This window comes from Cydia pomonella, chromosome 2 (assembly GCF_033807575.1).
Source record: "Cydia pomonella isolate Wapato2018A chromosome 2, ilCydPomo1, whole genome shotgun sequence".
NCBI classification, from domain to species: domain Eukaryota; kingdom Metazoa; phylum Arthropoda; class Insecta; order Lepidoptera; family Tortricidae; genus Cydia; species Cydia pomonella.
The window spans coordinates 34,717,765-34,736,122 of NC_084704.1; the positions used below are offsets into that span (position 1 = coordinate 34,717,765).

The following is an 18,358-nucleotide window of genomic DNA, read 5'->3' on the forward strand; positions in this document are numbered from 1 at the left end:
AAAAGCAGCTGCTACAGAGTGCCGTATGCCGAATGGCATCAAGTCCTCTTTTCTGGTTTAAGGTTATCGGACAATGTAAAAACGCTATTTCACGGCTCCATCCGTATTTTGGATTTGTAGATGTGTCAGCCAAAGCGTTAATAATGCTGCAAATAGTAAGGGTGCGATCCCACCACACGCTACGAACTTAGGTGAAAACGTGCCTTATTTGAAAACTTGTAATAATAGGGTTACCACTTAACTTGGTCGGTTAGTGAGATGTTATTATTGTTAACTAAGGTATGGTTGAAGATTTGGATACGTGCTACTTATTTGTAAGTCCAAATAGATCCTAGATCTTGGGTATGCTACTTAATTTACGCATTCACTGCCAGCAATGCCAGGCGGGCGCTTAGTCGTAGTCGCTTTTCACTCATTCGCCGGCACTGAATGAGTTAATTCAATTGTTCTAAAGAAGACCCCATGCGTAAAATGATAAACCTGTACAAGTATTTCTCGGCCCACTGGATTCATTGTTAATACAAGGTTATGGATCGGAATTTAAAGACTTTCTTTCAGAGACTAATCGTTTTTGTACATTGTTTATTCCTATTAAAACTCCCAAAACAAAATGCTTCAGGGGATGGATAGCATAACCCACAGCCCTGTGTCTGCGCACATTTTCGTTATGATCCCAGCTAACTTTAGGATACCTAGTAGTAGATACAGTAGTGGGTGAATCAACTCTTCTTATCACTCGTGGCCATGGTTACGGTCGCCTGAGTCACTTTCAAAACCCTGGACTTTATGGTATTTAAAATAACCAAACATACATTTATATGGTCATCTACTTAGCATATTAGTAGAACGTAGTAAACATGTTAGATAATATTGTCGCCTGGCTGACGAGACAGAATAACGACAAAAAAAAAGGTTTTTCACGCAGTTACAACCTCCACATCCCTAGTAGCCAGACCTGTATGGCAAGGGTAATGTGAAAAATAATAATTGGATCGCCTAATAGTAATAAAAACTGTTATTATTTTGAAACTAGATTGAAGCAAAACGGCTGTAGAAAAATGCTCAAAGCCGCTGCCTGTTTTGACCAGTTTCAACCAATGACACGTCCCTCATACTTGGAAAACGCGGTGAAATTGTATATAATAGTTCTATACAATTTCACCATTGTATATTTAGAGTTCTAAAAATGGACGTTCCATGGGTTGATGAATATATTTGAATAAATTAAGACGAATATTTTGAGGGCTGCCCTGGCACTGCAGCGCGTCGGGTATGTTCGCCGAGTGGCGCACAGACGGCTTCCACGCTGCGTAAGAGGATTGCGTCCCTGTGGCAACTCGTGCGGGGCGGCACCAACACTTTCCTGAAGGTGATTGCGGAAAAGGCTGATAGCCCTCTTATCACTCAATGGATGTCAGTAAAAAATATAGTGCTTAATAACTTTTTAGTGCTTATGAATAAAGTCTTGTAGAAAAAACTGTGGATACCTGGTGTTGGAAATAAATATTTTTATTTTGTTATGGTGGTTTTCTTTCTGTTGAGAAAACTTAAGATATAATTAAATCCATTTAATTATTTACTTAGGTCATATTTGGTAAGAACTAGTCAGTTTAAAAGTAGATAAATATGCGCAAGTGTGAAAACAATAGTGTTATTTTTAAATTTTGTTCACGATATAAAACATGTATTCTTAAAATATGACGCAAACGTTAGTCTTAGTACTCTGACATTGGGGACCTTTTACATCTCCAGATTTAACGTATTTTTAACCATAGAGACTATACATCTCTATTGTATTGTAGTAATTATTTATTTTAAGGTTATTATAATGTAATGTTTACCCAGGTATTGGCTGTGTTATTTATAAATGTTGTTATGTATTTTTCATGTCACTATATGATGTTACTATAAATGTTGTATTGACTTGTAGAAGAGCCCTTGAGGCCTACTTAAAGAATATTTTTTTGAAAATTAGTCTACCGGTTCCAAAATAGCAGGTAACCCGACTAATAATACATTTCGATTTCAAATCGTTAATGTCAGGTTCATATTTTTGTAGTTCAAATTGAAGAGTAAAAATTTAATACTTATTCTGTATGTCTTCTTTTCAAGTCTTTTCTAAAATTTCTGACCCCAATGAATCATTATATATAATGTTATGTTTATAACGTGGAATCACGGGACAGGCTTAGCCTTGTGTGATCCACTATATTAATGTTTATGTAACTGACTTTAAAAAATATTTTTTTACTTTAAGACATAATTCTAAAATTGCAACAGGGCGTTCAAATGATAAATCCGATTTGTGATATTTAAGTGGTAATTTATTATAAAGTTGACTTTTATTTAATGTTCATAAATAATCAATGTCAAGATTTAACCCTTTATCGATTTACATTTCAGATAGTAGACTTAAATTAAAACCTTAATACAAACCTAAAATATGCAATGAATTAACTCGAATAATACGCGATAAAGGGCTAAAATATCTATACGTAGTTACCTAATTAAAGCACGCGCACACTGTCACATCTCTCAATCCAATAAACCTACTTTTCGAATTGTCTAGCAACCGCACTATTTAGTCATATAAAACATAAAACTAAGGGCCGGTTCAGACGGACTGCAACTCGACTGCAACTTGTATGGGAACTGCACGTCGACGTTGCAGTTGGAGTGCAGTCGGCATGCAGTTCCCATACAAGTTGCAGTCCGTCAGAACCGGACCTTATATATAAAACAGAGAACTACTTAATCATGCTTTGGCATGAAAAGGCAATGTCTGAGAAGGTGTGTTGTGAAAATGTTAAAAAAATTACAAAATAAGTTATATTTGATCGGTAGGTCCCATCACACGCACCTGCCATTTGTAATTTTTGTACCTTAAAGCAAGATTTTTTTATAAACCTTGGTGTTTGCACAAAGCATAGATTACTGAATTCATAATAATGGCAAAACGGAAAATAGAAAAAATAGTATTCATATCTTCAGACAAAATACGTGTTTGTTTTCAAAATATATATATGAATTAATATTTCCGCATTATTTTATTACATACGAATAATTAAATTTGTGACCTCAAATTAAAAAAATACTTTTAAACTAATTCTCCACCAAAATCGATTTATAAGAGAAAAAGAAAACTAATTGGACACCTGAATGCGTATGATGAAACAACGTGCAGTCGCTTTACGAGTGACTGGCACGTTCTGTGTCTGAGTTACCATTTATCATGAAAAATACTGAATACTTTAATGTAATGTCGCATTTCAGCAACGGAAACCGTTTATATACTTTTATTTAATACATAAGATGCCTCTAAAGTACGATCTATCTTATTCTACAATACATGTATCTCATTCATACCCCTCATTCATACTAAATAAAAAAATATCGCATAGCTAACGCGCGATAATTCGCTTACGAGTTACATTCAATTTATAACTTTTAATCGCAAGTCACTTAAGTTATTAGAGATGAATTAATGACACAGAAGTCAGTGTACTAAAAATCTGCGATTAAATTAAATATACGTAGCGGATTTAAGATGTCCCAGGATAAGTAAAGTAATTTTAGCTATGTTAAGAGCTACGAATTATATTGGAAATATTTCGTTAATATGGAATATTACGCAAAATCTGCGAAGGGGGCGCCACTAGCACAAACAGTAAACAAACCGCCTCGATGCATCAATGTCATATTTATACCAAATAATCTTTGAAAATGTCAAAAAACTGTTTACAGCATAGTATACATAATTTACTCTATGGTTTACGGTTCGTGCTAGTGCTGCACTCTGGCTGCAGAACATTGTTTGGTCGCTTTATATTTAATTTAACCGTAGACGACGTGTTAAGCGGCCGCAACAGTGTTGCAGGTCATGTCAGCAGCGGCGTGTTTAGAATCGTCGGCGTTTGTTAGGGAAATCGTCCATTTGGCGCGGGTTGTCCCAGCCGCGGCCCTGCGGCATGTCATCGTACCCACCGCGTGGGGGCATGTCGAAGCCTCCGTCCCTGAAGCCTCCGTCCTAGGTGAGCAATCATAAACTTCCCAATAGATACGAGTACGATAAATAACAAGTACATGCAATGGTGTTAAACTTCAAGCGTCCGGTAAGTTATCTTTTATAACGTCCTGTCGCAGACAAGGTACCGGAAATAATACTAATAATCGGTATAAGCCACGGTGTAGGTATACACAAATCAGTGTCTCACGTTCAGTTTGTATACGCAGTCCTACGTACACAGTATCGAATAGAGCAACCTTATTTTTCATTCAAGTCAGTAAGATAATGCGTTTGGTAACTATACGTCACGCGTCGAATAATGGTCCCTACTAACAAGTATTTCTTATTATATGAAATTTTTTATAGTTCTCTGTTGTGTATCATTGATCACTTGATCAGTCCGTCAATAGTGGGGTGGTGCAACTGGCCCTTATTATTGAAAGGCAAAAGAATCGACACTTCCGGCAAAGACAATGATAAGTCACAAAACCATTCAGGATTCGAAATGGTAGCAGTTCATAGGGTGTTATAACCCAGCGTGTTATAAGACGTCGTTTTTGGAGTGAAAGTGATATACTAGGCCAATCAAATTAGATCCATTGAAAGTGTTTTGAGAAATTAATTCCCGGTAAGCTGGAAACCGTTTTAATACCTTCATTAGATCCTAAATGCATTTAATCCGAATTTGCGCAATCCCAGATGTGCATACATTTTGGGAGCCTTAGGAGATATTTTTTTTCCTTAAATATTTTTTTCCTAATTGGCCGATGGCTGATGCATAACGAGAGGAGGTGCAATGAGAACCATGGAAAAACACATGCATTTCGCATGAACCTAAAGCCCAGCATCAGCGTCATTCCTGCTATGGTTTGCCGTAAAATTCACGAGCCTTCTGATCAGAAACACGGCATACAGCAACAGATCCTTTGCCGTATTTTCCAAACATTTGTCCTCAAGTTAATGCAATTTGTTTTGGTACGGCATTTTTTTAAAGATTTTCGCTTTAAGCACGACAATTTAAGAATACACGGCAGCCCCAAAATTTAACAGGAACACTGCAGAGCATTCACCAGGCGAGTTGCGACTGTCGCGAACAGTACAAATTATTCCTGTCGCATTGTACGCATTATATACAGTGTAGATTCTACACCATTGGTTCTTAACGTTAACTGATTGCCCGCGGGACACAGGTGTGGTCCGCGAATTCATAAACACAACAAGCCTCTGTCGAATTATTAACTGAAATAGATATCATATACTAAAGGAAAAATGACCAAGCTCTCAAAGGCGCCTAGCCCTTCGAAGATTGCACATACTTGAGCATTTGGGATGGACATTGCCGTGGCCTAGACGTCCAGGGCGTCAGCTGAAGAGGCCAGTTCCATTGCGGCTTGCGGCTTTGGTCACCCATTTCAGTTTATTGTAGTGAGTTTTTCTTGTCACGCGACGATATAGTAGTGTGACTACTTTAAAAAAATCCCTAGTTGAACCCTCTGTTGGCTTAGTTCAATAAAAGTATTATTAGCATCTAATCAGTTGGTGCAGCAAAAATATTTTTTTTTAATGGTCACTGAAAGTTTAAGAACCTTTGAACTTCGCGAACCGATGCCCACGAGCTGAGTTTCGATGTAGTGTGTAGTAATTGGGCCTAAGATACAGGCCAGTGCACACCGGATGCGTGTGCGTAGACGTGTACGTGCGCTTTGAAATATATAGATCCTTATGAGAGACGGCACACCGCTTGCGTGACGTTTACGCACGGTTCCAACGTTTTAGCGCACGCGCCATAATTCGTCGTAAAGACGGAGTAAAACAGCGTAACGCATATTATACCGAGTAGTTATCAAAGCCCTATGTTTGCATGCAAGGAAGAGACTCCAGTTACCTTATTTACTGACTCGAACGAAAAATACAGGTATACATTATAATATAGTTATTACGTCAGATTAGTAAATCACTGTCTAGTGAGATTTATTATACGTTTTTTTTTATTATAAACTTAAAGTTTAAATAGTGTTTTGTACGAATAAAATACATTTTCGACATTTCTTAAATAATGCAACGAACAGCAACAATCAATTTAATTTAGGAGTTCCTAGACTGTTCTAGTTATAATTGAATGCATTTGGCTAAAAAAAAAGAATGCAATGATATCGCTAAAATAGCACCTTATATAATACGTACAGAACTAAGTTACGCGTGAAAAAACGATATATATAAACAATAATAATAATAATATAATAAGGCAATAACGCTTAACTTGACAAAGTATGAATCAGAGCCAACAACTAATTAGCCAGCTAATTAGTCGCCTAGGTCAATAGAAAATCACTCAACGCTTAACAACTTGGCGTATTAAAAGTCAGCTCTTTAAAAACGACTGGTTCACTCAACCAAGTAATTTAAATGTAACCTAAAAAGTTAGAGAAATGAAATAAATTATGAATAAAATACTAACCTAACCGATCATCATATTCATCAATGTCGAAATTAACAAAATGACTACACGACATTCAGCCATTTGGTTGAACGTTGCGACCAATGATTTAGCTGGTTCTTCTTCAGCCAACTCATTCGCTGGCTAATTTAACCAGTTGGCTGCGACATCTACACCACCCCCACACGACTAGGTATTATTAGAACTTTGTTCTTAAACTAAACACTCTGTTTAGGAAAAACTCCGATAAAACTAATGTGAATGTTCATCCGGCAAGTTGAAGCTTAGCATTTCCGCATAAACAAATATGTATGTAAATAAGTTGGTAAACTAAGGTTTTGCCGACTGTCCTGACAGTCAATATTGTACGTGGAAGACATACTATTATGTCCGCATCTGCTAAAGGTGCATATCCACACCGCCAGTTAACTCTTGTCGAGCAATGTTGAGCAACACTATGAAACAGTAAGCAACTAGGTAAGTTACCTGATGTTACCGTGTGGCAGCCTTTAGCACAATTATTAAGAAATGTCGAAAATAATGATAAAAATAAGTTTCCCTTGGCAGACATCGAACAATGTCATCAACAGCTGGTGTTACCTCTTCCGAAATGATTACTTTCAGAAATAAATATGGATTACATTACGTTGGTATAATTTATCTTTCAACCGTGTTTCAACGGAATTAGTCACTTAAAATATAGAAACAGTTAAATTTTAAGTGCAAAGTATAGGTGCCAAAACTGTGTTGTAAAATAGTTGGTCAAAAACATAGAATATCAGCCCCTCCTCAAAATACTGTATTTTGCTGTAAATTAGGCATATTTTTCCATAAATCACAAATAACGGAGTGACGGTAATTAATGATTAGATTATAGAGAGCATAACCTCTAGCTGCCCATGAATCAAAACTTGCCAAGATTAATGCAATTTTGATTTGTTGAAATATTAAGATTCAAATTACAATAGAATGGAAGGCCTTTTTAGAGGTATCTGGGCAGCTAGAGGAAGAGCGATATGATTTGGTATTTTATAACTCTTCTTTTTATTATTTGGGAAATTGCAACAAATAGTTGCAAACATTTACAAGATATGCTGTTAAAATTTCAATGGCGAGTAACAGTAATATTTTTAATGTAAGTTAGTAATTGCTCTCATATCGATAATAAATGTAGCGTCGAAATTATATCCCAAATGAGGAAGTGATAAATTCTTAAATATAACTATAAGTCAATAAATTTCAATTTGAAAAAAGTTAAATTTTACTCTATGAAAATAAGTGTCTAAAAATAGTGACACGGAACTGTAGAAATGCTGCTGAAATTTCATAATTAATTTCATGATGTCGTATGTCATACGACATAATATATGTAGACGAATCATCTGCACGTAGGTTCGTGGGGTAAGAGTATCTGCAAAGTATCGAAATGCGTACTCACCATTGGCTGCTGTTGGTCGAACATGCCTTGTTCTTGGCGATCCAACATGGAGTTGAGTCGCTGGGCCTGGAATTAATGATATTCGTTGTAGATACACGATTCAATGACGCCACAATATCTGTACGAAAAATTAACTATTTCACAAATGCGTATTGGGGGAGCTACTCTTTCGCTTTGTCCACGGCACAGCACCGTTGCATTTCGAGGCAGCTTCAAATACTCTGCCACGAAATGCTGGAACAATATACCGCCTCCTCTTAGAAACTCATTGTCAGTGAATTCGTTTAATTTCAAAAAGTATATTTTAAGTGTACAGAAAAACCGTAAGTAGAAGTCTGTGCTAATTATTTTTGTGCACTTACGAGTTTCTTTCTTTGTGGAACAAATTGTATTAGTAAGACAACAACATACCTGCACGAAGAGCGTGTTCTCCTGCTGGCGGCGGCGCAGCTCGTCGTCCTGGTGGCGCATGCGCTGCGTGAGGTCCTCCTCCTGGCGCAGCAGCAGCGCGCGCTCCTGCTCGGTCAGACAACAACATACCTGCACGAAGAGCGTGTTCTCCTGCTGGCGGCGGCGCAGCTCGTCGTCCTGGTGGCGCATGCGCTGCGTGAGGTCCTCCTCCTGGCGCAGCAGCAGCGCGCGCTCCTGCTCGGTCAGACAACAACATACCTGCACGAAGAGCGTGTTCTCCTGCTGGCGGCGGCGCAGCTCGTCGTCCTGGTGGCGCATGCGCTGCGTGAGGTCCTCCTCCTGGCGCAGCAGCAGCGCGCGCTCCTGCTCGGTCAGACAACAACATACCTGCACGAAGAGCGTGTTCTCCTGCTGGCGGCGGCGCAGCTCGTCGTCCTGGTGGCGCATGCGCTGCGTGAGGTCCTCCTCCTGGCGCAGCAGCAGCGCGCGCTCCTGCTCGGTCAGACAACAACATACCTGCACGAAGAGCGTGTTCTCCTGCTGGCGGCGGCGCAGCTCGTCGTCCTGGTGGCGCATGCGCTGCGTGAGGTCCTCCTCCTGGCGCAGCAGCAGCGCGCGCTCCTGCTCGGTCAGACAACAACATACCTGCACGAAGAGCGTGTTCTCCTGCTGGCGGCGGCGCAGCTCGTCGTCCTGGTGGCGCATGCGCTGCGTGAGGTCCTCCTCCTGGCGCAGCAGCAGCGCGCGCTCCTGCTCGGTCAGACAACAACATACCTGCACGAAGAGCGTGTTCTCCTGCTGGCGGCGGCGCAGCTCGTCGTCCTGGTGGGCGCATGCGCTGCGTGAGGTCCTCCTCCTGGCGCAGCAGCAGCGCGCGCTCCTGCTCGGTCAGACAACAACATACCTGCACGAAGAGCGTGTTCTCCTGCTGGCGGCGGCGCAGCTCGTCGTCCTGGTGGCGCATGCGCTGCGTGAGGTCCTCCTCCTGGCGCAGCAGCAGCGCGCGCTCCTGCTCGGTCAGACAACAACATACCTGCACGAAGAGCGTGTTCTCCTGCTGGCGGCGGCGCAGCTCGTCGTCCTGGTGGCGCATGCGCTGCGTGAGGTCCTCCTCCTGGCGCAGCAGCAGCGCGCGCTCCTGCTCGGGTCAGACAACAACATACCTGCACGAAGAGCGTGTTCTCCTGCGGGCGGCGGCGCAGCTCGTCGTCCTGGGGGCGCATGCGCTGCGTGAGGTCCTCCTCCTGGCGCAGCAGCAGCGCGCGCTCCTGCTCGGTCAGACAACAACATACCTGCACGAAGAGCGTGTTCTCCTGCTGGCGGCGGCGCAGCTCGTCGTCCTGGTGGCGCATGCGCTGCGTGAGGTCCTCCTCCTGGCGCAGCAGCAGCGCGCGCTCCTGCTCGGTCAGACAACAACATACCTGCACGAAGAGCGTGTTCTCCTGCTGGCGGCGGCGCAGCTCGTCGTCCTGGTGGCGCATGCGCTGCGTGAGGTCCTCCTCCTGGCGCAGCAGCAGCGCGCGCTCCTGCTCGCGGCGCTCGTTGGCGGCGCGCTCGGCCAGCTCCCAGGAGCGCTTCTGGCGCTCGCGGTCCTGCTCGCGCTGGCGGAGCTGCTCGCGCAGCAGCTCTGTCTCGTGCTCGTATCTGTGTACGTTATATAGTTCATATGAGTTATACCGCGCCACAGACTACAGACACGGCATTATAAAGCCTTTACAAGGAGCACGAGGACCCACGCATAGGTGCAATTTTACTTGTAAAATGCTACGATTTAAAAAGCGCAACCTAGTTGCATTTTAAACCATTTTTAAGCGCCGGTTACACCCCAAACCAAAGTTTTTGTTATTACTTTCAATTTACACGAGTATTGGTCGTAATTTTGGGCGCAACTGTAATCAGCAATCGTGCACGCATACAAAATCACAATTTGTCTTATGTGCTCCGTCTAGTATTTGAGGTTGTCTGTGTACCACGCGTAATGAACGAACAACGAACCCTGATCCATAAGCTTCCGACGATTAAGCTTTTATTTTATCATTGTAACTTGATTCAAACCTGTTTCGATAACAAATTATTATTATGTGCACAGTGTCCTGTATTATACAGTTTAAAGTTTGTGAAATCGTATCAAATCACTAAGTAACATCAGTCTAACTTATTGTTATTAGTGTTGTTAAATTTAACAAACTGACAATGCGTAACTAAATCATAGAAATAAATAGATAAAGAACCTGAGCAGCACACGGTGGAAAACACTAATGATTTAAATTACTATATGCTACGCGACAGCATTTTATAAAAACTACAGTCAAATACTGTTGACTCTCGCACAACAAAGAGACTTTAATTTTGTGTGAGCAGGTGTAACAATAAATGTCATTTCGTCATTGAGCGTGTACTAATATATTTTATTTTCATGTGATCAGAACGATAAAAAAGGAAGAAAGAAAGGAAGGTCAGATGACTATCATATTCATAAAAACTAGTGCCAGCACTTTAGGATTACCTGATCCACACAATATGAGTCCAAACCGACAGAGCCTGCTTCGCTCCGTTTCTCCGCAAGGCCACTGTTTCTGTGTGGACCCGCCTAACAGCTGCCCATAGCTGCTTCTGCGCTTCTTTAGAAGTTAGAACTGAGATGCTCTACAATGAAAAAATAGAGGTAAAGTGCAACTTACTTGGCATACTCCATCTGGGCCTCCAGTTCTCCTCCTCGGCGGCCAGCTCCTTCTTCAGGGCCTCCTCCTTCTGGCGGTGCAGCTCGTGCAGCTGCTTCCACCTGGTGCCGTATTCGTGCTCGAAGCTGTTGGCCTCGGAGAAGCGCGGCCCGAACTAGAAACACGTAATATTATCAAAACTAAAAACCTACAATATGCAAAAAGTAAAGTTGTTTTGTCTCGAGATATTAAGGACAAATAAGTTATTTTTCCTACTCCTCTACTGTTATCTGTCATTTATGCATTCATTAACACGAAAATAAGAACATACATAAAAGATTTCAAGAAAAGTCTATATTGTCTATTCCTCATAAAAGCTCTTGTGCTTTTATAAGCTATAATGTTACTGCGATTAATGGCTACCAACCTAACAAAACCAAAACAAATACACTTAAACTAAGTGCATTGCTGCCAACTTACAAAATATTCATTTGGTTGTATAGTAAAAATAATTACTTCATAAGTCAGAAACACGCATGTGACACCCGTAATATAGCAACACCCATAGACTACGAAGACCGCTTAGCGTTGCTTGTTAGTCTCCGTAGGCTACGGTGGCCAAAATTGAGAAAAAACTGTCCAAAAAATTAATTTAGCAAGTAGCAAGTACCAGGGCCTCATGGGTTACGAGGAGGTGTCGCCGACCGGCCGGCCGCGGCCCGGGGCGGGCCGGGCGCGTACAAGGTATGCTCGCGCGTCTTGGCTATATACTTTTGCTGTAATTTGTTTACCTAAATTAAGATTTATTTTTGTTGACTCGTAGGAAAAATATTGTATGCAACGTTGTATAAGTAGGTCAAAAAATTCTCGTGGCGTATTCCTTTACAATGTTCGCCTACGCCTTCGGCTCCGGCTCACATTGTAACTCACGCCACTCGCCTTTTTTGACCCTTCTTATACAACTGTTGCATAAAATACTATAATGATATTAACGTGTCTACCGCGAGTACATTTCATATTATACCTTAAATCCGACGTTTCAGCGGGGTTGTTTGTACCAGCTGTGGTCACGGATGACTGACGTCCCAGCGAAATGTCGGAGTTATAGGTAAACGTAGATATAGATATAGCTGGTGCAACCCAGCTGAGGCGTCTAATTTAAGGTGTAAAATAATGAAATTTAATCGCGGTAAACCCGTTCATATAATTAAATATCTGCACGAAACGCGAAAAACGCGCAAAAATAGCATGGGTCCCTACCCGAGACAGGCCCCTAATCCGAGAGGCAATGACAATACGCGATCTTTTCGCGGAAATCTCAAGTACCAAGCGACAAAGTGCTGGAATAATATCCCACACCAATACGAAGACTCAAATCTAAACCTTCTCTTGTCGGGAAAAGATGGCTTCTTAGCGATAAGACTGCCTGTTGCTACCTACTTACCTAGCTTTTAAGTGTTTTTCATTTATTTTTAACTGTATGGTGCAAAAAAAAAATTTACTTACTAAACCGTATTTTAGACATAAACTCAGACTCACTGCAAAAACTATGGTCTTGAACTTGAAACTTTACGAAACTAATAAAGGCGACCATTAGACCCATGTAATAATAAGAATACAGTTTTGTATCTATCTATTTATCTAATACATTTACCTAGACATACTTTAAGTAATACTTAAGTATTTTTAGTGTGAAAAAACAAATAAAGCATGATAGATAACTTACCTCACGGGCGCGTAGGAAATCAGGGTGCTTCTTGGGCAGGTTCTTCTCTGGGTAACCATCAAACTCATCAGGTTCCTCAAAGCTTTCCACAATTACTGGTCGTAGCGACCTAAAAATAGCACAAATCAATTTAATTTCCGTTATGAATACAATAATTTTCAGAAGAAATTTTACATATAAAAAAAATAGACGAATTAATTTTGATGTAATTTCCAGTTATAAGGTGGAGACCCTACCAGGTTACTGGAAACATCTTTGAAACACTTATACAAATATGTATACGCGTCCGCAATATCAGTAAATTCTAACAGCCAAAATAATGGACACATGACGATTGTATGCAAGTTTAAAGATATACTTACGAGGTCAAGAAGAAGCATCGCTCAGTGCAGTTGCGAATGGCCGCTAAAGCGCTGGGCTTCCTAGCGTACTCCACCACGCCTTCGCCAATGGACTTCCCGCGCTCGTCCACCTTGACGTAGGCCCTCTCGATCTTGCCGAAGATCTCGAAGGCGCGGTACAACAGCTCGTTGGACACGAACGGGGGCAGGTTCTTGACGCGGACTGCGCTGTTGTGGGGCGCGAATCTGACTCGCAATGTTCGGCCGTTTCGCATTTTGCCGTCCAACTCACGTTTGGCTTTCTCTGCGTTTACTCTGTAGTCCTATAATAAAAACAATAAACCACATAGAGTTAGGCACTAGGATAAAAAGAATATTTATTAAGGTCTATAATAAATTCATAGGAATTTTGCTAAATTTACTTACCATTTTAATAAATCCAAAGTTCTTCTCCTTGTTAAGGAACAATTCTGATGTTTCTCCATATGGGGCGAACAGGCCCAGTATTTCTTCTTCGGTCATATCTGATGTGAAGTTGCCAATGTACAGGCGGCTCCGGCCGTTGAATTTGAGTTCAGACTGGTCTAGGGGGGGCAAGTCAACCAGTGGTCCCACCAGATCCTTCAACTTATTGGCAAGCATTTGTTCCTAGAACAAAAAAAAATGTTTAGGCTTCATATGCAGCAGTGGTATTTTGTGTATATCATTCATTACTTAAGAGCCCATCAACATGCTCACTAGCGCCACTAGTATAATTGTGATTATTTAAATTTAACGATAGATATTTAAAAACGGGGGCCGCTACGACTGTATTTTGTATTTAGGTACCTTTTGAATACATTATACCAGTTTTTACGTTGCTGGATTTGTCAATCTAGGCGTCCAAAGTTAAAACGGCCGTTTTTGCTTTGAGTTCTTAGATCGACGAATCCAGCAACATAAAAACAAATTTGATGTATTAAAAAGGTACTTAAATACAATATACAGTACGTAACAGCCCCCTTTTTAAAATATCTATCGTTAAATTTAAACAATCACAATTATTTTCCAGTGGCGCTAGTGAGCACGTTAATGGGCTCTTAACAAGAACAAAGAGGTTGGCAAAATCAAACGTTTTTATAAATTGCACCAGCATAATAGGTTTCATTCCAGGGGATTTAGCTGTAAATGCCAAAAAAAAAAAACAATAATTTGGTACTGTTCACAGGATTGATAGAAGAAACCTATGCTGGCGTCATCTGTAAAAAAATGGTGACCCGCCAACCCAAATTGCAATGATAATATATGAAATACCTCTCTCTGTCCTGGCTTTCCCTGATTATCCTGCATGGGGCCTCGGCTTTGCCTCTGCTGGTTCCGGGCAGGGCCACCTGGGCCACCAGGGCCACCAGGGCCACCGGGGCCTCCCTGCTTCTGACCGAAGGGTCCTCCTTGGCCGCCCTGGCCGAAGTTCTTATTGCCACCAAATTTACCACCCTGGCCCTGGTTTTGTCCATGTTGGAAGTTGCCACCTTGGTTAAAGTTGCCGCCTTGGTTAAAGTTGCTGCTTTGGTTAAAGTTGCCACCTTGCTTGTTTCCACCTTGCCAGCCACCTTGTTTGTTGCCTCCGAAGTTTCCATTCATGTTCTGGGAGAATTATATGTGTCACAAAATATGAAAAGAATAAAACGTTTTTTCTAGCCAGCAATTAGTTTTAAAAGGTGTGTCAATAAATTAGGCCTGCCTTTGGGATAAATTTGATTTGAGTAAAAGTTATTTTTGCCCTAAGAACAATCATTTGAACTCAATGAAGACTACACAAATCAAATTTGCAACTCACACTTACCTTCTGCTGGTTTTGGTTGGCTGGTTTTGATGGTGGGTCATCAATTACAATTACATTATCAACACTATCTTGGGCCGCAGGCTTATTGGGGGTGGTATTAGGTTTCTGCTGCTGTGGTGCTGCTACTGGAGCATCCTGCTTCTGCGGTGTGGCAGCTGGTGATGGCTGGGCTGGTGCCTGCTGCGGCCTTTGCTGCTGTTGCTGTTGTTGTTGCTGTTGTTGTTGCTGTGGGCGCTGCTGCTGCGGTTGTTGTTGTGGTTGCTGCTGCTGCTGTGGACGCTGTTGCTGTTGTGGAGCCTGCTGCTGGGGCTTTTCAACTTGGGGAGCAGGCTTAGGCTGTCAAATTATATTAAATTTTTAAACTCCCAAGAGATGTATGCTGAATAAAATTGAGAATTGACAGGACTTTGATATCAATTAATAAACTTTACAGCAGTGTCACCCTTCAAAAATATCACACATTTGTAAATAAAATAAAAAACAGTTTTTGAACATTCAGTCCCCAGAGATAAAATATACAGCCCAAAATACCACGCCATGATTCATTTACCTCTAAAAAAAATGAAGCCATGTTATTTTAGTGACTGTAACTAACTTTGTGGTAGTAAGCAATTTTCCAAATGTTAACGAGTGCTTGGACCAATGAAAAATTACCACAATCCTTAACTTATATTAAAGGGCATGTAGATTCTTGTGTGGCAGTGGTAGGAAAGCACACAGGTGTGTTGAAAAATAAATGTATTCATATGTGGTATTTTTTGTGAGTAGAAAGTATCTCACATCACAGGGTTAATTTTGGCCGTGTAAGCATAAACACGTCTACAAAATAGTATAAAAATTGCCTGTTCCTGCCATAGGCATATCACTGCGACGCAGTTAACATAGGCGTTAGTCACAAAATTATAAAAATATGAACATCAATTTGAGTATAAATATTAGAGTATAATTAAACCTTGTCGACGTGACCGTCAGTAAGTTTAAGGTATAGTACTGACCTCGTTACTGGGGCGTTGACCTCCTTGCTGCTGATTTTGATTCCTCTGATTTTGGTTGTTTTGATCAAAACGTGTTGGTCCTCTAAATCCACCTCTATTATTTCCACGGCGACCGCCCTGTCTCTGAGGCTGGGGCGGCCCTCCAAAACCTCTTTGATTACCGTAGTGGTTCATGGCTTGGGTATGCATACTAAAAATTATAAATTACTGTTAATTATCAGCTCTCGACAAATAGTCATATATGATACTATGATTAAACTTACTGTTTTCCTGGGATTTAAAATATGTTGTGTTAATTACACTTTAAAACGTATTTTCACTTAATTTAAGTCACTTATATGGTAGCCTAACGCCGTGACGCAACGCACGCGAAAGTAGAAATCAAAATGGCGGATAGAGCGGTAGCGCGGCGCGACTGGGAGGGACGACGATTTCACAAACCAAACTAGCCAACTGAACTGAGCCAACCGGCATCCGGATCCGGCAATGCCGCCAATCGCAGGCACCGGCTGAGCAAGGTTGCCATTAATCAATATTTCAATATCGATCTTTGAATTATTGATACAAATTTGTTTTAATTTAATATTCTTATTAATGCTAAGTAATAAAGTATTTAATGATAATTGTGTGTCACTTATTTCGGCTTAATTATAATATGTAATATAATTTATTTTACATTTTAATGAGATTCAACTCAACTGAGATCAACTTCAAATGAGAAAACCTGTTCAAGCTATGAATAAAACTGACTATGCAAGGAGTAAACGATTTAAATATAACAGAAAACAAAAAAAGCGGCCAAGTGCGAGTCGGACTCGCGCATGAAGGGTTCCGTACCATTTAAGACGTATTAAAAAAAATCTACTTGCTAGATCTTGTTCAACATTTTACCACTTTGGACACACATTTTACAACTTTGGAACTGTCTCTCGCGCAAACTATTCAGTTTAGAAAAAAATGATGTTAGGAACCTAAATATCATTTTTGAAGACCTATCCATAGATGTATGGGTTTGATGAAAAAAAATTTTTTTTAATTTATTGACGTATTAAAAAAAAACTATTCACTAGATCTCGTTCAAACCAATTTTCGGTGGAAGTTTGCATGGTAATGTATATCATATATTTTTTTTAGATTTTTCATTCTGTTATTTTAGAAGTTACAGGGGGGGGGGACACACATTTTTTCACTTTGGAAGCGTCTCTCGCGCAAACTATTCAGTTTAGAAAAAAATGATATTAGAAACCTAAATATCATTTTTGAAGACCTATCCATAGATACCCCACACGTATGGGTTTGATGAAAAAAATTTTTTTTTTAATTTTTATGACGTATTAAAAAAAAACTACTTACTAGATCTCGTTCGAACCAATTTTCGGTGGAAGTTTGCATGGCAATGTATATCATATATTTTTTTTAGATTTTTCATTCTGTTATTTTAGAAGTTACAGGGGGGGGGGACACACATTTTTTCACTTTGGAAGTGTCTCTCGCGCAAACTATTCAGATTAGAAAAAAATGAAATTATAAACCTAAATATCATTTTGAAGACCTATCCATAGATACCCCACCCGTATGGGTTTGATGAAAAAAATTTTTTTTTTAATTTTTATGACGTATTAAAAAAAAACTACTTACTAGATCTCGTTCGAACCAATTTTCGGTGGAAGTTTGCATGGCAATGTATATCATATATTTTTTTTTGATTTTTCATTCTGTTATTTTAGAAGTTACAGGGGGGGGGGACACACATTTTTTCACTTTGGAAGTGTCTCTCGCGCAAACTATTCAGTTTAGAAAAAAATGATATTAGAAACCTCAATATCATTTTTAAAGACCTATCCATAGATACCCCACACGTATGAGTTTGATGAAAAAAGATTTTTTGAGTTTCAGTTCTAAGTATGGGGAACCCCCAAAATTTATTGTTTTTTTTCTATTTTTTTGTGAACATCATAATGCGGTTCATAGAATACATCTACTTACCAAGTTTGAACAGTATAGCTTTTATAGTTTCGGAAAAAAGTGGCTGTGACAGAATCGGACAGACAGACGGACATGACGAATCTATAAGGGTTCCGTTTTTTGCCATTTGGCTACGGAACCCTAAAAACCATAGCTCCCAATTGTCATTTAATCACTCAACAAAACAAACTCCATTCTACGGACTTGTACGGACTCCATTCAAATCAAAATAACATCGGGAATACGATACATTTCACAAGTTGTGTTATTTTTCTACGTTCTGCTCAATAAATAATGTACGAAATATTAGTAAAGCAATTATTTCTGTATGTTTGATGATAGTAATAAAAAGTCTTATTTTATAGTAAAGCCGCTTTTCTCCTGTGGTAGCAGAATACCTCGAACAATAAAATCAAGTTTTCAGGTACATACTCGATAAATAAATTGAAACCAACAGCATAAGCCTACAATCGTAATATTACACTTAGACAATGGAAGCGACATCTACTAATGAAGAAGATGATACTACACTACCACGAATTGAAACAAAATTT

General features: G+C 40.2%; 1 protein-coding gene across 1 annotated transcript; it reads right to left on the reverse strand.

Annotated features, from left to right (window-relative positions):
- Positions 1-2,302: 2,302 nt before the first annotated feature.
- Positions 2,303-16,289, reverse strand: LOC133515478 (hrp65 protein-like). Its single transcript, XM_061848027.1, is given in 12 exon segments — positions 2,303-4,027; positions 7,882-7,947; positions 9,714-9,936; positions 10,974-11,001; positions 11,004-11,127; positions 12,679-12,787; positions 13,041-13,342; positions 13,446-13,667; positions 14,313-14,645; positions 14,845-15,180; positions 15,840-16,029; positions 16,103-16,289. Coding segments are annotated over 11 exon segments (2,061 nt in total). The 5' UTR covers position 16,029; positions 16,103-16,289; the 3' UTR covers positions 2,303-3,898.
- Between the last annotated feature and the right edge of the window lie 2,069 nt (positions 16,290-18,358).